Genomic DNA, 25,085 nt, shown 5'->3' with positions numbered 1-25,085 from the left:
TCCGGGTTAGTCGAGTAAATAACCGGCCCGGTCGCCTTCTCCGCCTATCACGCAAGCAGAGCCACCCAGGTCCCAAGGACTGAAAGGTGGAATATTTGAAAAATAAGGGAAGTCAGAGGCCTGGATAGTGGTTTGTACGTATATTTTGCGGAGTGGATGGTGAGAAGTACCGTATAGCGGAGGGACCTTTTGATAGGGTCCAGCCTTGATAGTCGGAGGGAGGCGAGCGAACGAGGGATTCCATGAGGGTAAAAGGCGGCACAGTTAGATAACGGAGAAAGAGACCTTTGCATAGCAAAGGGATCATTTATTTAAGTGCGGCCGTCATTCGAACCACGCAGCAAAGTGGGAAGGATTAGAAACAGACCTTTGGTGGGGGTCCAGCAAGAGGAGGTAAGCGGAACGGAGGGATTGCAGTAGAGACCGAAGGTTGAACAGTAAGTGACAGGTGGAAGGGTCCCTTTGTACAGCAAAGGGATCATTTGTTTAAAGTGGGTCAGTCTCGAACCCACACGCAAGTATAGTCGAAGGTTAGTTGGCAGGAGTGGAGAAAAAAGAAAAAAATAGAAAAAAAAGCGCCGGCCAGGCGATCGCCCCTCGGCCACTGTTTGAAGCTTGGTGCCAGAGTACGGCAGTGGACACACTGGCGTCGAGTGAGCCGTGCGCACCACTTCAGCCAGTGCTCCTCCCAGCCTGGGCTGCAGTCGCCTCTAGCCAGTCGGATGGCAGCCCCAACAGATCTCCTCGTCGCCCTCAATGTTGACCCGGCAAGGGTTGAGTTTCAGGCCTGATTTCTACATGCGGTGGTTGGCCCTCGCGTAACTCGGGGCAGTAGTACCGATCGGTCCTTACGGCTCCGGCACCAGCAGCTGCGAGCGGGGTATCGCTCCCGTCTGCCGCCCGCCGGAAGGCGTCAATCAGGCGCATCTCCGCCCCCTCTGTGTCGTCGACGTTCACCCAAATCTCGGCCCAGTCCGCTCGGCCCAGGTCTCCAGCGCACCGGTGTGGGAGGTGCGGCAGCAGGTGGCGGAAACTTCCGGAAGGTTGACGAGGCTGCAAGGCAGGGTCCCTCGCAATACTGTGGTGGATGGCCCACGTCGCCCCTGGACGTCGAGCGGCCGCAGAGACCATGGAAAGATCTAGCACCCTCCCCTGACGCAGCGCGTTGGTTCTTGCAAGTTCGCCAGGAGGGCGACCTGAGGCACCTCCCTCCAACGCTGAGGCGAGGTGCCGCCCAGCGCGAAAGTTTCTCCTGCCCGTTCTCCTCTTATGGTGGAGCAAGAAGTCGCCCCTCCATGAAGGCTGTGGGCTCATCGTTAGCGAGGGAGAGGAGCTTCAGGAAGTCCGGGTAACAGCAATTGATCGCTGTGGCCACCAGCAGTAAAATGTGATAGTTGTGAAGCTGGCGAGGCCATCTTCTAATAATAATAATAGCGACGGTACCTCAAGTCGACGTCGAACCGAGAGGTTCTCGGACGCGGCCAAGAAGGTAGTGGGAAACCCTTCCTGGAAACTCCGGCCCGGCAAGCTGCCGCTGAACTGAATTCTTCAGGCTCCACATCCCCCAAAGCGATCCGCCATCAAACCCATCCACGCCGCCCCCTCGCGTGCTCTGAAGACCCCCTCCTCCCTCGTGCGCGCGAACAGCTCCGCGCCCCTACCGGACCCCCTTCTGCCCGTTGCAACCAGCCAGCATTCTCCGTGGCACCGCCCTCTGCTCCACCTTCCTCTGAACGCGGGCGGGCTGCCGACCCGTCGGTGGTGGACCGGGACCCACGCTCCAGAAAGCTGTCCATGTAGATGCCCACCGCCTCACGGTGGTCCTACAATGGAACATCTGTGGCATCCGTTGTAGGTCCAACCTCTTGCGTGCCGGCCGCGTAAATGGCGCGAGAGTTTCTGGATGTGTCTCCTCAGGCGAGACGCTCCTTCCAGAGGGAGCGCGCGTGCCCTTCTTCCGGGGATATTTCAGTCTTCACCTCCCTGCCGTGAAGCCGGTCAGACACGCGGGTGTGGAATCTTGGTCAAGGATTCACTTCCTTGTTCTCGAGTGCGGCACCCTCGTGGCTTGCAGGCGACGGCGTGGAGGTATTGGCTGTCACCACTCGCAGCTTGCCCGGACGCGCCTGACTTTCTATTGCATCTATTGTGGGGCCGGGCGGCGGAGAGAGCCTTTACTTCGTGAGCTGTCTACGCTTGCACAGCGAGGGAGGCCACCTTCATCGGGAGAGATTTTAACGCTCACCACGAACGATAAGCGATGCCAGGCGGCAACTGACAGGGCGCCCCATCTGCCACTCGGGACGAGACCCCCTCGAGTGTCCCTCCACACTGGTAGCCGACACACCCAGGGAGGGTCTAGATCTCCTTGTGTCGAGGCCCCCATAGACGGCATGATAACACCACTTCGTGAGCGACCACATCGCTTCTGTGGTCACCCTCCGGTACTGCTGCCCGTTATCCTCCCCCGTCCACCTTTGCTGTCTCGGCAGGCGGACTGGGATTAATTCCGCCACCGTTCAACCACCCACCTGGCCGAAACTCCCGCCCCTGCCGAGGTTGACGCCGAGGCCCGCCTGTTCGCCGCCCACTCCGCGGCGGACTCCGCCACACCTGGCTCTCAGGACAGGTGGTATGACGGCGAGATCCGGGAGGTAAACCACCGCCAACATGGCGAGAAAGCTCAACCGCCGCCATAACTGGAGAGACCACGCTCCTGCTGGCTGCGGGTCGTGGCAGCCAGGTAACGACCGACCGCGGAAGGAGGAGTGTTACCGCCTGGTGCGCCTCGACCCGCCACGCTCAGTCTTCCCTCCTTCAAGGAAAGATTCGCCCATTAAACAGGGGCTGTTACCAGACTGCGCTCACCCCGGTTCGAGGAAGGACCGCCGAGCCTCGCCCCGTTCTGCCTCCGCTCGTCTCCGCCCTGCGGTCCAACTGAGGCAACGCCGGTAACCTGGGTGGCTATGTACCAGCGGGCTGCCTCCCAAATCCAGCGGATGCTGCCATTCGTCCATGAGCCCGGCGTTATTCCGTCATAACACGCCAGAGGCCAGATCATTCCATGCTGCGCAATGCTGGTCCTGCCATGGAAGGAGATACTCCACCCTTCAACGCCTCCTACGCCTCTCCCTTGCACTGTCCCCCGCTGCCTGAAGTCCGCTGTCATTGTCCCCATCCTGAAGGCATAAGAAAGGAAAATAAGAACATAAGAACGCAGGAGTTCACAAGAGACTAGTAGCCTGCAAAGGTTGGTAGCCCTAAGGACCTCAAGCTCTCGTGTATCTAACTCCCACCTAATATCAAGCTGTCCATGAATGGTATTCTGTCTATTTGAGTGTGATAATTGTATTACACTCACCACATGACTGCTAAGCTCATTCCACTCCATCCATCACCCTGTTAGTAAACCACCCTTGCCTATGTCCCGTTGGAACCTGAATTTATCCAGTTTAGTCCCATTATCGTGTCCTACCCGGTTCTCTTACCAACAAAACCTATGAATGTCTCCTCTTTATTAAAGCCCTTCATCCATTTATAAACCTCGATCATGTCTCCACGCACCTTTCGCTTAGAGAATGAAGTTTAATTGGTTTGAGTCTTTCCCTCGTATGGCAAGTTTCTCAACCTCGAATTATCTTAGTCATCCTCCTCTGCAACTGACTTCTAACATTTTGATATCCATTCTATAGTAAGGTGACTAGAACTGAACCGTATAGTCAAGATGAGGTCTAACTAATGCTAAATATAGTTTGAGGAAGACTGGCTGCTGTTGCTTACGCCCTTGAAATAAACCCAGTAATTTGCAGTTTGATTTCTAGCTTGAAATGCATTGTGCCTTCTGGACGGAGATCGAGTCATACTAAGACCCCTTTAAATCCCTTCCTACCAGACCTGCTTATGAGAGGTTATTTAATCAATATTTATGAGGGTTGTCTCACCACCTTGTATCACTGGGACTTCCTCACATCAACCCATCTGCCATTTATCCGCTCCAGTCATGGGCAAATCTGTTGAGTTCACCCTAGAATATTGTGTCCTGATCTGACTCCAATTACTCTACCGATCTTGCATTATCTGCAAATTTACTAACATCACTACTAATTTTGTATTCTTAGTCATTGATATAAATAATAAACAAAAAAAGGGACTCATTAATTGAACCTTGTGGGACCCCACTGTAACACCTCCCCAGTCAGATCTTTTACCATTGATTTGCACTCTTTGCTTCCTATTACTAAGCCACGCCTTGACCCAGTTCAAAACTTTACCCTCTACTCCGTGAGCCTGTAATTTAAGCCCCGTGCTTGCACCCCGGTGTTGAGGAGCGCAACCCCAGTAACGTCCTCCAAGGCCGAGGCAAGGTGGCGCCCTGCGCGGTTCCTCACCCTACTCCCCCACCTTTCATGGTGGGCGGTGAAGTCACCCCCGATGACGGTGGGTGCGTCATTAGCCAGGGAGAGGAGTTCAGTGCAGTCGGGCTCGGCCCGCGGCCCACTGTACACGCAGTAGAACGCGACACACGCGCTCGGCAAGGTCACCTTGACTCAATACCTCCACACCGGCACCACAGCACGCACGGGCGATGCACTCGAGAACAGGGAAGTACATCCCTGACCAAGATACAACACCACGCGCCGCACCGGCGACGGCAGGGAGGTAAAGGCCCTGTAGCCCTTGAAGGGCACCGACTGGCCCTCCCGAAGGAGCGTCTCCTGTAACAGGATGACGTCAACGCCGTCGGTGCCGATCGCAGCTCGCAGGAGGATAAACTTGCCGCGCCCGCCGCACACGTTCCACAGCATAACACTAAGCGGTCGGTCTCCGAGGAGGTCCACTTGGCGATCACAGGGGCCGCCGCGCGCGAGGGGGCCGGCCCCCGGCGCTTCGGGGTCACAATGCCTTTGGGCTGCGGGATGCGGGAGCGGGTCGGAGCCGCCTGCACTGGGATGTGTGAGCGGGGCTTGGCTGTCTGGGACGCCTGCGCTGGCTGGGCCACCGAGACGGCAGGTGCCACTGCTGCCCGGGAGGGCGCGTCGACCTCCATGTGGGCCTCCGCCGCGGGAGGTGGAGCGTCCCCGCGGACAGGGGCCTGCACAGCTGGAGGCGCAGCAACTGGAGTTTGCAGCGGGGTGGCGGGAGACGCGACCGGACTGTCGATGGTGGGGAAACACTCCTCCACCGTCGCCTTCGCGATGACTCGCAGCGCCGCCTCGTCCGGTGTTAGCTTTAGGAGGCCGGTTAGCGCCAGAGCGAAGCTCGCCAGCATCCCTCTAGTGCAGCCCTGGTGACCAGGACATGGCCGGGAGGAGGAACAAGTTGTGCAGCTGGCGCGATCACGGGGGGGCGCGGCCCGCGGTTCCTCCGACGCCTTACGCGCTGGGGGAGGGCCGGTGGAGGCACTGCGGGAGTGAGCTGCGTGGAGGGGACCGAGGCGGATGCCGGGCGTGGGGGAGGGGCTTGTGTTGAGGAGGAGGCCGGGTGGGGTTGCGTGGCAGGCGGTGGAGGAGGCGTAGCTGGTGGCGGCACAGCCGGAGCAGCGTTGCCGCGAGACGTGGCCGGTGGTGGGAGGGCCGGGAAGTGCTCCCGGGAGGCGAGCGTTGTCTGACCGGGTGGGGCAGGCCGACGCTGGGACCTCGAGCGGGAACGCCCGGTCCACGCCGGCCGAGAGGGGTTGTGGGCCGCACGCCACTCCTCCTGACGCTGGATTCCCCGATCCACTATGTTCAACCGGAGGGCAGCGCCGGCTCCACGCGTGGTGGTGCTGGCGGCAGTTGGGGCAGAGGGCGGTCACGCTCGCCGGCCTTGTATTTCGCAAGGCAGGCCTCCGTCATGTGCTGCCCGAGCACATGCCGCACACTGCCTGGCGATTGCAGCGGGAGCGATGGTGGCCGTATTGCTGGCAGCGATAGCAACGGAGGGGCTCGGCGTTGAAGGGGCGCGTGTAAAATACGCCCCAGCTCCCCAGGTCGAGCATGCCTGGCAAGGGGCCCCTCACCGAGATGAGGACCTGCCTCGTGGCAAGGTTGTCGCGCGTCATACAGCGCTCTGCCGTGACGACGCTCGGGTGGCGAAGGAGAGCCTTGAGAGGCATGGCAACCGGGTAAGTGGTCACCACCCCCTTGGTGGTTGCGTCGCCCATCAGCCGCAACTGCACCGCCTTGCCATGCACCGACGTGGTGTCCATGAGGGCACGGATGGCTTCATCGGAAGGCGGTGTGACCAGCACGCTGCCGTTCTCCAGGAAGCGCATCTGGAGGCGGAGCCCGAGCTCCTCCTCCAGGGCCTCCGCCAGGTCGAGGGCAGTCTCGAACCCCGGTGTTGGAGGGACGACAACCTTGGGGTTGGCAGGAGATGCAGCAGCGTGGCGGGCAGCAGCCTGCTCGGGGTGCGAGACGGCACCGAGCAGGTTGGAATGGGCAGCGGCGGAGGCAGATGTAGGAGCAGCGGTGGAGGCAGTAGAGGTGGCAGCAGTGGGGGCAGTAGCAGTAGAACGGGGGAACGGCGTCGGGCGTGAGCCGCTGGGCAGGGTGGGGGTAGCGGAGGTGCCAAGTGGTGAACGGGAGCGGGGAGGCGAAGGTGGCGGAGGTGGGTGGGAGCGGTGGGCACGGTCACGCACCCTTCCCACTACCACCCAATCCTCATCAGAAGAGTCGGGGAGTGGGATAAGGGCCGCCTCATCACTCTCACTCCCCGACTCAAGGCGTAGCTGCTTATCAGCTGGCGACTCGGAGTCGGAGCTCTCCGAGTCGCTAGCGGGGCGGACACGCTTGTCCGAGGACATCCTAGCAACAAGACAGCACTCGGGCTGGACCACAGCTAGACATTGAACAAAAAATAAAATAAAAAAGTAACAAAATCTAGCCTACGAGGAGCCGGCTTGCCTACGGCAGCGGGGGGCTAAAGCCTGCCCACCCTCTAAAGGGCTCGGCAGGCGCCGCTGTCGCCCCTTGCGGGTCTTGGGGGACCTAACAATAACCCTGGTTGTTCCTCTAACCACCCCTTTATCCTAAGGGGCCCCCTCGTGGCACTGCCCTCGGGGTTCGGCGTCGTACTAAACCAGGGTCTAAGGCTCAAACACACAAACAAAAGACAAAAAAAACACAAAAACAGAGCAGCAGGAGGGCTGCAGTCGCGTGTAACGAGCGACGCGTGACCAGTGACACGCAGACGGTGTACACTGGCACGGCAGAGCGCGGAGCAGGGTGAAGTGTGCAGCGCGGGGCAGGTAGGTGGAAGGCGCGTGGTAACGCTGGCAACTCCGGGGAGTGAGTGGCACGTAGTCAGGGAGCACTGACACGGCGACTCACAGCCTGGCAGTAGCAGAGCAGCTCAATCGCTCGCCCGCGAGAGCTGTTGCTAGAAGGTGGGGAAGAGGTGCACACGCTGCCAGGACCGGGAAGCCAATCGTGAGTCTGCCAGCCGTTTCTGGTTTTTATAGTTTTTGGCGGCCGGGGGAGGAGCGGTGGTCCGGTCCGCCGCGTCCTGCGCGTGCGCCGCCTCCTAGTCCCGCGCTTGCCCGCCCCCGTCAGGCAGTGCATCTATCTAGCCCTATTGGAGGAATTTAGGGGTCTCTTGGAGCTGTCTGCATATGCTAGAGCCTAGTACCGTGTGGAGGCTCACCCAACGTCACTGGGCCGTCCGGAAGTAGACGGCAGGAGCCAGCCTATCGCCCAAAGACCCACCACCGCCGCCTCTGGCTCTGCATATATAGAGCGAACGCTGTGGCAGCCCAACACTCACTCCACTGTTGAGCTACCCACCTGAACCATGACTGGCCGCGGCAAGGGAGGCAAGGGACTCGGAAAGGGAGGCGCCAAGCGTCACCGCAAGGTTCTTAATCCAGGGCATCACCAAGCCGGCCATCCGTCGTCTGGCGCGCCGTGGCGGTGTGAAGCGCATCTCCGGGCTCATCTACGAAGAGACCCGTGGTGTGCTCAAGGTGTTCCTGGAGAACGTCATCAGGGATGCCGTCACCTACACTGAGCACGCCAAGCGCAAGACCGTCACCGCCATGGACGTGGTGTACGCCCTCAAACGCCAGGGCCGCACCCTGTACGGCTTCGGTGGTTAATGCCGCTGCCTGAGCGAGCCCGACCTAACCCACCCACCCCGGACCTCTTTGAGGTCCACATTCTTATTCACTAAGAGAATAGTAGCACACATTTTACTTCAGTTATATTTCCTTTTTTTCCTTCTTTCTTTCTTTCTTTCTTTCTTTCTTTCTTTCTTTCTTTCTGTTTCCTCCCTCCCTCCCTCCCTCCCCCCTGCCTAATGATGGTTCACACCTCCGCCCACTGCTCCCCATCCACCTCATTTGACACTAGTTTGTTTGTTTCCTCAATCCCATCTTTTCCCTCCCTCCCTCCCTCCCTCCTGCCTAATGATGGTTCACACCTCCGCCCACTGCTCCCCATCCACCTCATTTGCCACTAGGAAGCTCCAATTTGTTTGTTTCAGTTCTTACAGAAACATCATTTTGCCATAATTTACCCTGTCCCTGTCGCTGTCAATTATTTTTTAAATCATTAACAGGATATTTATGAAAAGAGAGAGAGAGAGAGAGAGAGAGAGAGAGAGAGAGAGAGAGAGAGAGAGAGAGAGAGAGAGAGAGAGAGAGAGAAAACTATATTGGAAAATATATAGACAAAACAAAGCGACGTCTGGACGGGAAGAGGAAAAGAAAGAGAGGAAGAATGACATAGAAAGGTTAAGAAAGAAAGACAAAGAAAAAAAGGAGGAGAAAAAGAGAAAGACGGCAAATATATAGACAGAGACAAAGAAGCCTCCCCTTCTTGATCCACTCCTTCTATTGTCTCTTGGAATGTGCAGGAGTGTGTAGGAAAGCAAGGGTAGGGTTAGAGGGTGAGGGACAAGCTCAGAGCGACCTTTGAAAGGGACAGGCTGAGGAAGTGGGAATCTCCCTCTCCCTCCTCCTCCTCCTCCTCCTCCTCCTCCTCCTCCTCCTCCTCCTCCTCCTCCTCCTCCTCCTCCTCCTTCTTCTTCTTCTTCTTCTTCTTCTTCTTCTTCTTCTTCTTCTTCTTCTTCTTCTTCTTCTTCTTCTTCTTCTTCTTCTTCTTCTTCTTCTTCTTCTTCTTCTTCTTCTTCTTCTTCTTCTTCTTCTTCCTCTTCTTCTTCTTCTTCTTCTTCTTCTTCTTCTTGTTCTTCTTGTTTCTCGTTGTCGTCCTCATCATAACGTTGCGCCCTCTCTTACTGGACCCGCTTTTTCAGATACGTTGAACCAGCCCCGCCACCGAGTAGCCCGCCGGAACCCTGGGCAAGCGTCTACATGCCCAACAGTAGACAGGTGGATGACTAAAAAGCTGCAAATACGTTTCTATGAAAGTAGGTGTGCCGGCATGTATATAGGTGTGCCTGCCTGCCTGCCTGCCTGCCTGCCTGCCTGCCAATTAAAGCGAACGGGCTAGCTAACAGACAAACACAAAACTAGCTAGCTAACAAACTAAAAGACAAACTAGCTAGCTAGCAAACAAACAAACAAACAAACAAACAAACAAACAAACTCACTAGCTAGTTAGCAAACAAACAAACAAACAAACAAACAAACAAGGTAGCTAGCTAGCAAAAAAACAAAATAACAAGCTAACTAGCAAACAAACAAACAAACAAACTCACTAGCTAGCTAGCTAGCTAGCAAGCAAGCAAACAAGCTAGCTAGCAAACAAACAAACAAACAAACAAACAAACAAACTAACTAACTAACTAACTAACTAACTAACTAGCAAAAAGCTAATTAGGGAGCTAGCTCGTTTGTTTGTTGCAAGCTAACTTGTTAGTTAGTTTTGTTGTGGGAGTTTTGTTCTTAGTTTGTTGAGGTTTGTAATGCGTGTTGGCTTTCCTTTTTGGGGGGGGGTTTGCTTGGGATGGAGTATTGCGATTTCTTTTTACATATGTTAGATGACTGTCTCTTTTTAGTGATTCTGAAAGTCCTTTAGCGAAAATAATCACTTGGATTATAGTGTCTTTCCTGCAATATTTGCCTGTGCAATGGAATAAGTATTATTTCATCTATCACTGAAATAGCTGGATGTTAATACAAAAATATTGCCATACTCAACTCCTAATACCTCCCCAATTGTTTTTTTTTTTTTTTTTTTTTTTTAATGCAAGACCATAGGTAATCGTAGCTGTATCTACAAAACGATTGGTAATAGGATTATCTGTTACTCAAGCAAATGGTACAAATAAATCATTCTCCTTGAACAAGTTTGGGTTTACATCCTGTGCATATGGGAGGAAAAATGAAATCTAACAGCGCTTTTATCAACTCTTTCATAGTTACTGAAATATTCTAATACCTACAACCAGAACAGATATATTTTCATTATTGTATGTGAGAGGTATAGAGGGAAGTAATTGCTTGTTAAGGCTTTTATTCTAAGAATCTACCTCAAAATAGTATAAAATGTTCAGAGTTAAAAGTGTAATGATTACCGAAGTAGAAAAATCATATAAGATCTCTATTCATAACTCCCGTAACACCTACTATACATATACAAATATCTCCTAAACGAATCTTTGGATCACTATGATATTTCAGCACACTACCTATAATACCCGGACCTAATTTATGGCTAACCTACCACATTACTATATGTCTTATGTGACGAGTTTACTTGTGAAAAATAACACAAACCCGACGAGTCATGTTGACGCATTCGAAGGAAAGAGTGCCCCCCCCCACCCCCCCCCCCCCCCCTGCACCCTCCCAAACTATTCCTAGCCACAACTACTCCCCCTTCTCGCTCTCGTTATCCCTCCTCTTCTCCCCCTAACTTCTCGCCTCCCTCATCACTCTTGTGTCCCTCCCTATTTCTCCCATCACTGTATTATATATTAGAGTGTTATGTACGTGTATATGTATAGATAGTATGATTATTAACTAAGAGCATGGTACAGTTCCATGGAGGCAAGACGTATTTCACGTTGTAGAAGGTCCATGTTTGCAGTCCTTATGGTCACCCAAGTGAACACGATGTACTGGCATTACCTGTGGTCTGGACCTTCTAGGAAAAGTTATTACTGTTATTACATACTGTGTAGTACATATTCATCATAAAATGTCAACTTGGTCCAGCTAATATAATGTTATTTTGTTGACTTGTCTCTTTCATATTTCTATTTTGCCAAAATTATAAACCGCATATATTTTTCTCCATCTATACATATGGTTATCATGCGTAATACGTAGTCATTACTATATATATATATATATATATATATATATATATATATATATATATATATATATATATATATATATATATATATATATATATATATATATATATATATATGTACATCGTGTATTATTGTAAATACGATTACATACATTCCACTACTTATTAAGTGGAAGCAATATGAAAAAGTATGACAGTGTTCCTTTGCTTGCTAATAGCACAGGTAGTTTGACGCTATTTATAAGAGCACTGCTGATGATCATAGTGCTACTAGATGATGTTCAGCACCAGACTTGAGTTAGAAACAGATTCCAAAGAGCAACTCGTGGGTTTACCAGTCCGCTAGGGGAACCTACGGCGGAGCTCTGTGCGTGTTTCTCCTTAAACTCTTTTTTTTTGTTTTTTTTTGTTTTTTTTTTGTGTGTGTGTGTGTGTGTGTGTGTGTGTGTGTGTGTGTGTGTTCTTCTAATTCTAATTCTAATTCTTATTAGCTAGCGCGAGGTGAGACTCCTGTATCGCAGTGTCTGTGCTGGCTGGCCCTGGTGGTTTTGCGCTTAGTTTAGCTTACCCTCCCAAACGTTTTCTTCTTCTCCTCAGGGTCTACCTCGCCACCTAGCACCTGTGTGTGAGGCCGGATGTTTAGGTTGGGTTAAACTATACCGTGTGAAGGTGAAGGTGAAGGTACAAACCGATGCATGCTTTCTCGGGTGAGGCAGGGGATCATACATGACGTCAGTGAGTGACTGACTGACTGATTCATTTTACTCATTCCGGACCTACTCCACAGGCCACAGCGGGTCGGAGCCCACCCAGCTACTACCTACCTACCTACCTACTTCATCTCGGCGGGGGCAGCGCCGCATCTGATCTGCACGACGGCCATCATCGTCTCAACGACCTACCTCCCGGCTCTGTTTTGCGTTTTTTTTTTATTTGTTATGTTATGTCTTGTGGGTTGTTGTTATCGTCGTTGTCAGCAGAGGAGTCCCTTACCTGCCGTGAAGAAAACAAACAAACAAACTAAGTGTGGGAAGCCTGCCAGACGTGGGGGTTGTTAATTGTTGTCATGACTGAGGGTCTTCTTCCTAGTAATATCAGCAGGAATTGACCTAGGAATGTCACTATGTAGTTGAGGGTGTGTGTCCAGAAGTCTCTCTTTTTGGAAAAGGGTGTGGCTCCCAAGGGGAGCCGGATTAAACGGTACTGTTGTCGTCCCTGAAAGGCCGAGGGCGATTACTTCTTCTCGGTCTTCTTGGGCAGGAGCACCGCCTGGATGTTAGGCAGCACACCTCCCTGGGCAATGGTGACGCCGGAGAGGAGCTTGTTCAGCTCCTCGTCGTTGCGGATGGCCAGCTGCAGGTGGCGGGGGATGATGCGGGTCTTCTTGTTGTCGCGGGCCGCGTTGCCGGCCAGCTCGAGCACCTCGGCGGCCAGGTACTCCATGACGGCCGCCAGGTACACGGGGGCGCCGGCGCCCACGCGCTCGGCGTAGTTGCCCTTCCTCAGGAGACGGTGGATCCTGCCCACGGGGAACTGCAGGCCGGCACGGCTGGAGCGGGACTTTGACTTCCCCTTCACCTTTCCTCCCTTGCCGCGTCCAGACATGTCGACAGTGAGTGGTGGGGGCGTGGACTTGCGCTTCTGCTGTGGGCTCGGAGAGCGAATACCTGCTTTCGCGGCTTTTTCGCCCTATATATAGTGCAGCGCAGGATCGGAGGGCGGGGACGGCCCGGCGAGCCCGCCAATGGGAGCGCGTGCTGCCTCGCGTCCCCGCGATCCCGATCGAGCGGCGCCGCCATAAAGTTTGGAATCAGGGTGCGGCCCGGCAACATTCGCTCGCCGTCTGGGAACGAAGAAGCAGACATGCCCCCAAAGCATCAGGAAAGGCCGCCAAGAAGGCCGGCAAGGCCCAGAAGGCCATCGCCAAGGGTGACAAGAAGAAGAAGCGCAGGAGGAAGGAGAGCTACTCCATCTACATCTACAAGGTGCTCAAGCAGGTCCACCCCGACACCGGCGTCTCCTCCAAGGCCATGTCCATCATGAACTCCTTCGTGAACGACATCTTCGAGCGCATCGCCGCCGAGGCCTCTCGCCTGGCCCATTACAACAAGCGCTCCACCATCACCAGTCGGGAGATCCAGACGGCCGTCCGTCTCCTCCTGCCCGGTGAGCTGGCCAAGCACGCCGTGTCCGAAGGCACCAAGGCCGTCACCAAGTACACCTCCTCCAAATAAGCAACCCACCAACTTGCTTGCACTGGAAAAGAACCGGCTCCATCGGAGCCACAAACTATTTCCCGAAAGAGAACGAAGACGGTTAGTCCCTCTCTCTCTCTCTCTCTCTTACTCACTCACTCACTCACTCACTCACTGAGCTGACCCACCAAGGGATGCATGGCATCGATAAGCGGACCGAGTCCCGCCAGTGCTCGCCAAACCGCGACCAAGGCTTGAAATCGCCAATGCTTCTCTCGGTCGTTTGTGGTTAGGTGCAGGGGATCGCGATGAGCGATATATGCGTATACATAGCAGCCGTCATCAGTAGTTAGTGATTCCGCCCCTCCGTTTATATTTATTTACTTGTTCTGGTAATTCCTGTCTTCCTGCCTGCATGTAGTCCCCACATATTCCCTACTCGTGCACCCGCCAGTTGAAATAAGTTAAGAGAGAAATCAAAGCCCCCCAATCAATTGATATGAGATTATGAAGCAGAAGGATATGTGGGAACGGCAACAAGCCAGTGATCCTCCTCCCCCCCGGCCCGCCCCAGTGTCTGTCTAAACTCTCTCCCGGAAAGTGACTTTGGCCCTGACAAGGGCCTAGATATAGTGTGAGCAGATTGTAGTACTCAGACGCTTAGGCACGCTCGCCGCGAATGCGACGGGCCAGCTGGATGTCCTTTGGCATGATGGTGACACGCTTGGCGTGGATGGCGCAGAGGTTGGTGTCCTCGAAGAGACCGACGAGGTAGGCCTCGGAGGCTTCCTGCAGAGCCATGACGGCAGAGGACTGGAAGCGGAGATCGGTCTTGAAATCCTGGGCGATCTCGCGCACCAGACGCTGGAAGGGCAGCTTCCTGATGAGGAGCTCGGTGCTCTTCTGGTAGCGGCGGATCTCACGGAGGGCCACGGTCCCGGGCCTGTAGCGGTGAGGCTTCTTGACTCCTCCGGTGGCCGGGGCCGACTTGCGAGCGGCCTTGGTGGCCAGCTGCTTGCGGGGCGCCTTGCCACCGGTGGATTTCCTGGCAGTCTGCTTGGTACGGGCCATGGCTACGGACGAACAGAACAGTTGAGTCTGCCAGCCGTTTCTGGTTTTTATAGTTTTTGGCGGCCGGGGGAGGAGCGGTGGTCCGGTCCGCCGCGTCCTGCGCGTGCGCCGCCTCCTAGTCCCGCGCTTGCCCGCCCCCGTCAGGCAGTGCATCTATCTAGCCCTATTGGAGGAATTTAGGTGTCTCTTGGAGCTGTCTGCATATGCTAGAGCCTAGTACCGTGTGGAGGCTCACCCAACGTCACTGGGCCGTCCGGAAGTAGACGGCAGGAGCCAGCCTATCGCCCAAAGACCCACCACCGCCGCCTCTGGCTCTGCATATATAGAGCGAACGCTGTGGCAGCCCAACACTCACTCCACTGTTGAGCTACCCACCTGAACCATGACTGGCCGCGGCAAGGGAGGCAAGGGACTCGGAAAGGGAGGCGCCAAGCGTCACCGCAAGGTTCTTCGGGACAACATCCAGGGCATCACCAAGCCGGCCATCCGTCGTCTGGCGCGCCGTGGCGGTGTGAAGCGCATCTCCGGGCTCATCTACGAAGAGACCCGTGGTGTGCTCAAGGTGTTCCTGGAGAACGTCATCAGGGATGCCGTCACCTACACTGAGCACGCCAAGCGCAAGACCGTCACCGCCATGGACGTGGTGTACGCCCTCAAACGCCAGGGCCGCACCCTGTACGGCTTCGGTGGTTAATGCCGCTGCCTGAGCGAGCCCGACCTAACCCACCCCGGACCTCTTTGAGGTCCACATTCTTATTCACTAAGAGAATAGTAGCACACATTTTACTTCAGTTACATTTCCTTTTTTTCTTTCTTTCTTTCTTTCTTTCTTTCTTTCTTTCTTTCTGTTTCCTCCCTCCCTCCCTCCCTCCCTCCTGCCTAATGATGGTTCACACCTCCGCCCACTGCTCCCCATCCACCTCATTTGACACTAGTTTGTTTGTTTCCTCAATCCCACCTTTTCCCTCCCTCCCTCCCTCCCTCCCTCCTGCCTAATGATGGTTCACACCTCCGCCCACTGCTCCCCATCCACCTCATTTGCCACTAGGAAGCTCCAATTTGTTTGTTTCAGTTCTTACAGAAACATCATTTTGCCATAATTTCCCCTGTCCCTGTCAATTCTTTGTAAAATCAGTAACAGCATATTTATGAAAAGAGAGAGAGAGAGAGAGAGAGAGAGAGAGAGAGAGAGAGAGAGAGAGAGAGAGAGAGAGAAAACTATATTGGAAAATATATAGACAAAACAAAGCGACGTCTGGACGGGAAGAGGAAAAGAAAGAGAGGAAGAATGACATAGAAAGGTTAAGAAAGAAAGACAAAGAAAAAAAGGAGGAGAAAAAGAGAAAGACGGCAAATATATAGACAGAGAGAAAGAAGCCTCCCCTTCTTGATCCACTCCTTCTATTGTCTCTTGGAATGTGCAGGAGTGTGTAGGAAAGCAAGGGTAGGGTTAGAGGGTGAGGGACAAGCTCAGAGCGACCTTTGAAAGGGAAAGGCTGAGGAAGTGGGCCTCTCCTCCTCCTCCTCCTCCTCCTCCTCCTCCTCCTCCTCCTCCTCCTCCTCCTCCTCCTCCTCCTCCTCCTTCTTCTTCTTCTTCTTCTTCTTCTTCTTCTTCTTCTTCTTCTTCTTCTTCTTCTTCTTCTTCTTCTTCTTCTTCTTCTTCTTCTTCTTCTTCTTCTTCTTCTTCTTCTTCTTCTTCTTCTTCTTCCTCTTCTTCTTCTTCTTCTTCTTCTTCTTCTTGTTCTTCTTGTTTCTCGTTGTCGTCCTCATCATAACGTTGCGCCCTCTCTTACTGGACCCGCTTTTTCAGATACGTTGAACCAGCCCCGCCACCGAGTAGCCCGCCGGAACCCTGGGCAAGCGTCTACATGCCCAACAGTAGACAGGTGGATGACTAAAAAGCTGCAAATACGTTTCTATGAAAGTAGGTGTGCCGGCATGTATATAGGTGTGCCTGCCTGCCTGCCTGCCTGCCTGCCTGCCTGCCAATTAAAGCGAACGGGCTAGCTAACAGACAAACACAAAACTAGCTAGCTAACAAACTAAAAGACAAACTAGCTAGCTAGCAAACAAACAAACAAACAAACAAACAAACAAACTCACTAGCTAGTTAGCAAACAAACAAACAAACAAACAAACAAACAAGGTAGCTAGCTAGCAAAAAAACAAAATAACAAGCTAACTAGCAAACAAACAAACAAACAAACTCACTAGCTAGCTAGCTAGCTAGCAAGCAAGCAAACAAGCTAGCTAGCAAACAAACAAACAAACAAACAAACTAACTAACTAACTAACTAACTAACTAACTAACTAGCAAAAAAGCTAATTAGGGAGCTAGCTCGTTTGTTTGTTGCAAGCTAACTTGTTAGTTAGTTTTGTTGTGGGAGTTTTGTTCTTAGTTTGTTGAGGTTTGTAATGCGTGTTGGCTTTCCTTTTTGGGGGGGGGTTTGCTTGGGATGGAGTATTGCGATTTCTTTTTACATATGTTAGATGACTGTCTCTTTTTAGTGATTCTGAAAGTCCTTTAGCGAAAATAATCACTTGGATTATAGTGTCTTTCCTGCAATATTTGCCTGTGCAATGGAATAAGTATTATTTCATCTATCACTGAAATAGCTGGATGTTAATACAAAAATATTGCCATACTCAACTCCTAATACCTCCCCAATTGTTTTTTTTTTTTTTTTTTTTTTTTAATGCAAGACCATAGGTAATCGTAGCTGTATCTACAAAACGATTGGTAATAGGATTATCTGTTACTCAAGCAAATGGTACAAATAAATCATTCTCCTTGAACAAGTTTGTTTTTACATCCTGTGCATATGGGAGGAAAAATGAAATCTAACAGCGCTTTTATCAACTCTTTCATAGTTACTGAAATATTCTAATACCTACAACCAGAACAGATATATTTTCATTATTGTATGTGAGAGGTATAGAGGGAAGTAATTGCTTGTTAAGGCTTTTATTCTAAGAATCTACCTCAAAAAAGTCTAAAAAGTTCAGAGTTAAAAGTGTAATGATTACCGAAGTAGAAAAATCATATAAGATCTCTATTCATAACTCCCGTAACACCTACTATACATATACAAATATCTCCTAAACGAATCTTTGGATCACTATGATATTTCAGCACACTACCTATAATACCCGGACCTAATTTATGGCTAACCTACCACATTACTATATGTCTTATGTGACGAGTTTACTTGTGAAAAATAACACAAACCCGACGAGTCATGTTGACGCATTCGAAGGAAAGTGTGCCCCCCCCCCCCCCCCCCCCCCCTGCACCCTCCCAAACTATTCCTAGCCACAACTACTCCCCCTTCTCGCTCTCGTTATCCCTCCTCTTCTCCCCCTAACTTCTCGCCTCCCTCATCACTCTTGTGTCCCTCCCTATTTCTCCCATCACTGTATTATATATTAGAGTGTTATGTACGTGTATATGTATAGATAGTATGATTATTAACTAAGAGCATGGTACAGTTCCATGGAGGCAAGACGTATTTCACGTTGTAGAAGGTCCATGTTTGCAGTCCTTATGGTCACCCAAGTGAACACGATGTACTGGCATTACCTGTGGTCTGGACCTTCTAGGAAAAGTTATTACTGTTATTACATACTGTGTAGTACATATTCATCATAAAATGTCAACTTGGTCCAGCTAATATAATGTTATTTTGTTGACTTGTCTCTTTCATATTTCTATTTTGCCAAAATTATAAACCGCATATATTTTTCTCCATCTATACATATGGTTATCATGCGTAATACGTAGTCATTACTATATATATATATATATATATATATATATATATATATATATATATATATATATATATATATATATATATATATATATATATATATATATATATATATATATATATGTACATCGTGTATTATTGTAAATACGATTACATACATTCCACTACTTATTAAGTGGAAGCAATATTAACTAAGTATGACAGTGTTCCTTTGCTTGCTAATAGCACAGGTAGTTTGACGCTATTTATAAGAGCACTGCTGATGATCATAGTGCTACTAGATGATGTTCAGCACCAGACTTGAGTTAGAAACAGATTCCAAAGAGCAACTCGTGGGGTTCCCCGTCCGCTAGGGGAACCTACGGCGGAGCTATGTGCGTGGTTCTCCTTAAACTCTGTTTTTTTTTTTTTTTTTTTTTTTTTTTTTTTTGTGTGTGTGTGTGTGTGTGTGTGTGTGTGTGTGTGTGTGTGTTCTTCTAATTCTAATTCTAATTCTTATTAGCTAGCGCGAGGTGAGACTCCTGTATCGCAGTGTCTGTGCTGGCTGGCCCTGGTGGTTTTGCGCTTAGTTTAGCTTACCCTCCCAAACGTTTTCTTCTTCTCCTCAGGGTCTACCTCGCCACCTAGCACCTGTGTGTGAGGCCGGATGTTTAGGTTGGGTTAAACTATACCGTGTGAAGGTGAAGGTGAAGGTACAAACCGATGCATGCTTTCTCGGGTGAGGCAGGGGATCATACATGACGTCAGTGAGTGACTGACTGACTGATTCATTTTACTCATTCCGGACCTACTCCACAGGCCACAGCGGGTCGGAGCCCACCCAGCTACTACCTACCTACCTACCTACTTCATCTCGGCGGGGGCAGCGCCGCATCTGATCTGCACGACGGCCATCATCGTCTCAACGACCTACCTCCCGGCTCTGTTTTGCGTTTTTTTTTTATTTGTTATGTTATGTCTTGTGGGTTGTTGTTATCGTCGTTGTCAGCAGAGGAGTCCCTTACCTGCCGTGAAGAAAACAAACAAACAAACTAAGTGTGGGAAGCCTGCCAGACGGGGGGGTTGTTAATTGTTGTCATGACTGAGGGTCTTCTTCCTAGTAATATCAGCAGGAATTGACCTAGGAATGTCACTATGTAGTTGAGGGTGTGTGTCCAGAAGTCTCTTTTTGGAAAAGGGTGTGGCTCCCAAGGGGAGCCGGATTAAACGGTACTGTTGTCGTCCCTGAAAGGCCGAGGGCGATTACTTCTTCTCGGTCTTCTTGGGCAGGAGCACCGCCTGGATGTTAGGCAGCACACCTCCCTGGGCAATGGTGACGCCGGAGAGGAGCTTGTTCAGCTCCTCGTCGTTGCGGATGGCCAGCTGCAGGTGGCGGGGGATGATGCGGGTCTTCTTGTTGTCGCGGGCCGCGTTGCCGGCCAGCTCGAGCACCTCGGCGGCCAGGTACTCCATGACGGCCGCCAGGTACACGGGGGCGCCGGCGCCCACGCGCTCGGCGTAGTTGCCCTTCCTCAGGAGACGGTGGATCCTGCCCACGGGGAACTGCAGGCCGGCACGGCTGGAGCGGGACTTTGACTTCCCCTTTCCTCCCTTGCCGCGTCCAGACATGTCGACAGTGAGTGGTGGGGGCGTGGACTTGCGCTTCTGCTGTGGGCTCGGAGAGCGAATACCTGCTTTCGCGGCTTTTTCGCCCTATATATAGTGCAGCGCAGGATCGGAGGGCGGGGACGGCCCGGCGAGCCCGCCAATGGGAGCGCGTGCTGCCTCGCGTCCCCGCGATCCCGATCGAGCGGCGCCGCCATAAAGGGGGGAATCCGGGTGCGGCCCGGCAACATTCGCTCGCCGTCTGGGAACGAAGAAGCAGACATGCCCCCCAAAGCATCAGGAAAGGCCGCCAAGAAGGCCGGCAAGGCCCAGAAGGCCATCGCCAAGGGTGACAAGAAGAAGAAGCGCAGGAGGAAGGAGAGCTACTCCATCTACATCTACAAGGTGCTCAAGCAGGTCCACCCCGACACCGGCGTCTCCTCCAAGGCCATGTCCATCATGAACTCCTTCGTGAACGACATCTTCGAGCGCATCGCCGCCGAGGCCTCTCGCCTGGCCCATTACAACAAGCGCTCCACCATCACCAGTCGGGAGATCCAGACGGCCGTCCGTCTCCTCCTGCCCGGTGAGCTGGCCAAGCACGCCGTGTCCGAAGGCACCAAGGCCGTCACCAAGTACACCTCCTCCAAATAAGCAACCCACCAACTTGCTTGCACTGGAAAAGAACCGGCTCCATCGGAGCCACAAACTATTTCCCGAAAGAGAACGAAGACGGTTAGTCCCTCTCTCTCTCTCTCTCTCTCTCTCTCTCTCTCTCTCTCTCTCTCTCTCTCTCTCTCTCTCTCTCTCTCTCTCTCTCTCTCTCTCTCTCTCTCTCTCACTCACTCACTCACTGAGCTGACCCACCAAGGGATGCATGGCATCGATAAGCGGACCGAGTCCCGCCAGTGCTCGCCAAACCGCGACCAAGGCTTGAAATCGCCAATGCTTCTCTCGGTCGTTTGTGGTTAGGTGCAGGGGATCGCGATGAGCGATATATGCGTATACATAGCAGCCGTCATCAGTAGTTAGTGATTCCGCCCCTCCGTTTATATTTATTTACTTGTTCTGGTAATTCCTGTCTTCCTGCCTGCATGTAGTCCCCACATATTCCCTACTCGTGCACCCGCCAGTTGAAATAAGTTAAGAGAGAAATCAAAGCCCCCCAATCAATTGATATGAGATTATGAAGCAGAAGGATATGTGGGAAAGGCAACAAGCCAGTGATCCTCCTCCCCCCCTGCCCGCCCCAGTGTCTGTCTAAACTCTCTCCCGGAAAGTGACTTTGGCCCTGAAAAGGGCCTAGATATAGTGTGAGCAGATTGTAGTACTCAGACGCTTAGGCACGCTCGCCGCGAATGCGACGGGCCAGCTGGATGTCCTTTGGCATGATGGTGACACGCTTGGCGTGGATGGCGCAGAGGTTGGTGTCCTCGAAGAGACCGACGAGGTAGGCCTCGGAGGCTTCCTGCAGAGCCATGACGGCAGAGGACTGGAAGCGGAGATCGGTCTTGAAATCCTGGGCGATCTCGCGCACCAGACGCTGGAAGGGCAGCTTCCTGATGAGGAGCTCGGTGCTCTTCTGGTAGCGGCGGATCTCACGGAGGCCACGGTCCCGGGCCTGTAGCGGTGAGGCTTCTTGACTCCTCCGGTGGCCGGGGCCGACTTGCGAGCGGCCTTGGTGGCCAGCTGCTTGCGGGGCGCCTTGCCACCGGTGGATTTCCTGGCAGTCTGCTTGGTACGGGCCATGGCTACGGACGAACAGAACAGTTGAGTCTGCCAGCCGTTTCTGGTTTTTATAGTTTTTGGCGGCCGGGGGAGGAGCGGTGGTCCGGTCCGCCGCGTCCTGCGCGTGCGCCGCCTCCTAGTCCCGCGCTTGCCCGCCCCCGTCAGGCAGTGCATCTATCTAGCCCTATTGGAGGAATTTAGGGGTCTCTTGGAGCTGTCTGCATATGCTAGAGCCTAGTACCGTGTGGAGGCTCACCCAACGTCACTGGGCCGTCCGGAAGTAGACGGCAGGAGCCAGCCTATCGCCCAAAGACCCACCACCGCCGCCTCTGGCTCTGCATATATAGAGCGAACGCTGTGGCAGCCCAACACTCACTCCACTGTTGAGCTACCCACCTGAACCATGACTGGCCGCGGCAAGGAGGCAAGGGACTCGGAAAGGGAGGCGCCAAGCGTCACCGCAAGGTTCTTCGGGACAACATCCAGGGCATCACCAAGCCGGCCATCCGTCGTCTGGCGCGCCGTGGCGGTGTGAAGCGCATCTCCGGGCTCATCTACGAAGAGACCCGTGGTGTGCTCAAGGTGTTCCTGGAGAACGTCATCAGGGATGCCGTCACCTACACTGAGCACGCCAAGCGCAAGACCGTCACCGCCATGGACGTGGTGTACGCCCTCAAACGCCAGGGCCGCACCCTGTACGGCTTCGGTGGTTAATGCCGCTGCCTGAGCGAGCCCGACCTAACCCACCCACCCCGGACCTCTTTGAGGTCCACATTCTTATTCACTAAGAGAATAGTAGCACACATTTTACTTCAGTTATATTTCCTTTTTTTCTTTCTTTCTTTCTTTCTTTCTTTCTTTCTTTCTTTCTTTCTTTCTGTTTCCTCCCTCCCTCCCTCCCTCCCTCCTGCCTAATGATGGTTCACACCTCCGCCCACTGCTCCCCATCCACCTCATTTGACACTAGTTTGTTTGTTTCCTCAATCCCATCTTTTCCCTCCCTCTCTCCCTCCCTCCTGCCTAATGATGGTTCACACCTCCGCCCACTGCTCCCCATCCACCTCATTTGCCACTAGGAAGCTCCAATTTGTTTGTTTCAGTTCTTACAGAAACATCATTTTGCCATAATTTCCCCTGTCCCTGTCAATTCTTTGTAAAATCAGTAACAGCATATTTATGAAAAGAGAGAGAGAGAGCGAGAGAGCGAGAGAGCGAGAGAGAGAGAGAGAGAGAGAGAGAGAGAGAGAGAGAAAACTATATTGGAAAATATATAGACAAAACAAAGCGACGTCTGGACGGGAAGAGGAAAAGAAAGAGAGGAAGAATGACATAGAAAGGTTAAGAAAGAAAGACAAAGAAAAAAAGGAGGAGAAAAAGAGAAAGACGGCAAATATATAGACAGAGAGAAAGAAGCCTCCCCTTCTTGATCCACTCCTTCTATTGTCTCTTGGAATGTGCAGGAGTGTGTAGGAAAGCAAGGGTAGGGTTAGAGGGTGAGGGACAAGCTCAGAGCGACCTTTGAAAGGGAAAGGCTGAGGAAGTGGGAATCTCCCTCTCCCTCCTCCTCCTCCTCCTCCTCCTCCTCCTCCTCCTCCTCCTCCTCCTCCTCCTCCTCCTCCTCCTCCTCCTCCTTCTTCTTCTTCTTCTTCTTCTTCTTCTTCTTCTTCTTCTTCTTCTTCTTCTTCTTCTTCTTCTTCTTCTTCTTCTTCTTCTTCCTCTTCTTCTTCTTCTTCTTCTTCTTCTTCTTCTTCTTCTTCCTCTTCTTCTTCTTCTTCTTCTTCTTCTTCTTCTTGTTCTTCTTGTTTCTCGTTGTCGTCCTCATCATAACGTTGCGCCCTCTCTTACTGGACCCGCTTTTTCAGATACGTTGAACCAGCCCCGCCACCGAGTAGCCCGCCGGAACCCTGGGCAAGCGTCTACATGCCCAACAGTAGACAGGTGGATGACTAAAAAGCTGCAAATACGTTTCTATGAAAGTAGGTGTGCCGGCATGTATATAGGTGTGCCTGCCTGCCTGCCTGCCTGCCTGCCTGCCTGCCAATTAAAGCGAACGGGCTAGCTAACAGACAAACACAAAACTAGCTAGCTAACAAACTAAAAGACAAACTAGCTAGCTAGCAAACAAACAAACAAACAAACAAACAAACAAACAAACTCACTAGCTAGTTAGCAAACAAACAAACAAACAAACAAACAAACAAGGTAGCTAGCTAGCAAAAAAACAAAATAACAAGCTAACTAGCAAACAAACAAACAAACAAACTCACTAGCTAGCTAGCTAGCTAGCAAGCAAGCAAACAAGCTAGCTAGCAAACAAACAAACAAACAAACAAACAAACAAACTAACTAACTAACTAACTAACTAACTAGCAAAAAAGCTAATTAGGGAGCTAGCTCGTTTGTTTGTTGCAAGCTAACTTGTTAGTTAGTTTTGTTGTGGGAGTTTTGTTCTTAGTTTGTTGAGGTTTGTAATGCGTGTTGGCTTTCCTTTTTGGGGGGGGTTTTGCTTGGGATGGAGTATTGCGATTTCTTTTTACATATGTTAGATGACTGTCTCTTTTTAGTGATTCTGAAAGTCCTTTAGCGAAAATAATCACTTGGATTATAGTGTCTTTCCTGCAATATTTGCCTGTGCAATGGAATAAGTATTATTTCATCTATCACTGAAATAGCTGGATGTTAATACAAAAATATTGCCATACTCAACTCCTAATACCTCCCCAATTGTTTTTTTTTTTTTTTTAATGCAAGACCATAGGTAATCGTAGCTGTATCTACAAAACGATTGGTAATAGGATTATCTGTTACTCAAGCAAATGGTACAAATAAATCATTCTCCTTGAACAAGTTTGTTTTTACATCCTGTGCATATGGGAGGAAAAATGAAATCTAACAGCGCTTTTATCAACTCTTTCATAGTTACTGAAATATTCTAATACCTACAACCAGAACAGATATATTTTCATTATTGTATGTGAGAGGTATAGAGGGAAGTAATTGCTTGTTAAGGCTTTTATTCTAAGAATCTACCTCAAAAAAGTCTAAAAAGTTCAGAGTTAAAAGTGTAATGATTACCGAAGTAGAAAAATCATATAAGATCTCTATTCATAACTCCCGTAACACCTACTATACATATACAAATATCTCCTAAACGAATCTTTGGATCACTATGATATTTCAGCACACTACCTATAATACCCGGACCTAATTTATGGCTAACCTACCACATTACTATATGTCTTATGTGACGAGTTTACTTGTGAAAAATAACACAAACCCGACGAGTCATGTTGACGCATTCGAAGGAAAGAGTGCCCCCCCCCCCCTGCACCCTCCCAAACTATTCCTAGCCACAACTACTCCCCCTTCTCGCTCTCGTTATCCCTCCTCTTCTCCCCCTAACTTCTCGCCTCCCTCATCACTCTTGTGTCCCTCCCTATTTCTCCCATCACTGTATTATATATTAGAGTGTTATGTACGTGTATATGTATAGATAGTATGATTATTAACTAAGAGCATGGTACAGTTCCATGGAG

General features: G+C 51.4%; 2 protein-coding genes and 2 pseudogenes across 2 annotated transcripts; 3 read left to right on the top strand and 1 right to left on the bottom strand.

Moving 5' to 3' along the window:
- Positions 1-1,267: 1,267 nt before the first annotated feature.
- Positions 1,268-6,784, bottom strand: LOC126995080 (nascent polypeptide-associated complex subunit alpha, muscle-specific form-like). The gene is made up of 6 exons (XM_050854367.1): positions 5,999-6,784; positions 4,778-5,764; positions 4,555-4,715; positions 2,532-2,613; positions 1,724-1,823; positions 1,268-1,365 (listed from the first exon to the last, which is right to left on the bottom strand). The coding sequence occupies exons 1-6, from the start codon at positions 6,782-6,784 to the stop codon at positions 1,268-1,270; spliced, it is 2,214 nt and encodes a 737-aa protein (XP_050710324.1).
- A 675-nt stretch (positions 6,785-7,459) lies between these two features.
- On the top strand, positions 7,460-15,435 carry LOC126995087 (histone H4-like; annotated as a pseudogene).
- LOC126995086 (histone H4) lies at positions 14,656-15,190 on the top strand. Its single transcript, XM_050854373.1, has one exon. The coding sequence runs from the start codon at positions 14,850-14,852 to the stop codon at positions 15,159-15,161; it is 312 nt and encodes a 103-aa protein (XP_050710330.1). The 5' UTR covers positions 14,656-14,849; the 3' UTR covers positions 15,162-15,190.
- A 5,997-nt stretch (positions 15,436-21,432) lies between the features above and the next one.
- LOC126995083 (histone H4-like) lies at positions 21,433-22,706 on the top strand (annotated as a pseudogene).
- The last annotated feature ends 2,379 nt before the right edge of the window (positions 22,707-25,085 follow it).

The sequence above is a fragment of the Eriocheir sinensis genome, unplaced genomic scaffold, assembly GCF_024679095.1.
Source record: "Eriocheir sinensis breed Jianghai 21 unplaced genomic scaffold, ASM2467909v1 Scaffold979, whole genome shotgun sequence".
Lineage (NCBI taxonomy): Eukaryota > Metazoa > Arthropoda > Malacostraca > Decapoda > Varunidae > Eriocheir > Eriocheir sinensis.
The sequence above is the reverse complement of the archived record's forward strand: the minus strand, read 5'-3'. Positions and strand labels throughout refer to the sequence as shown.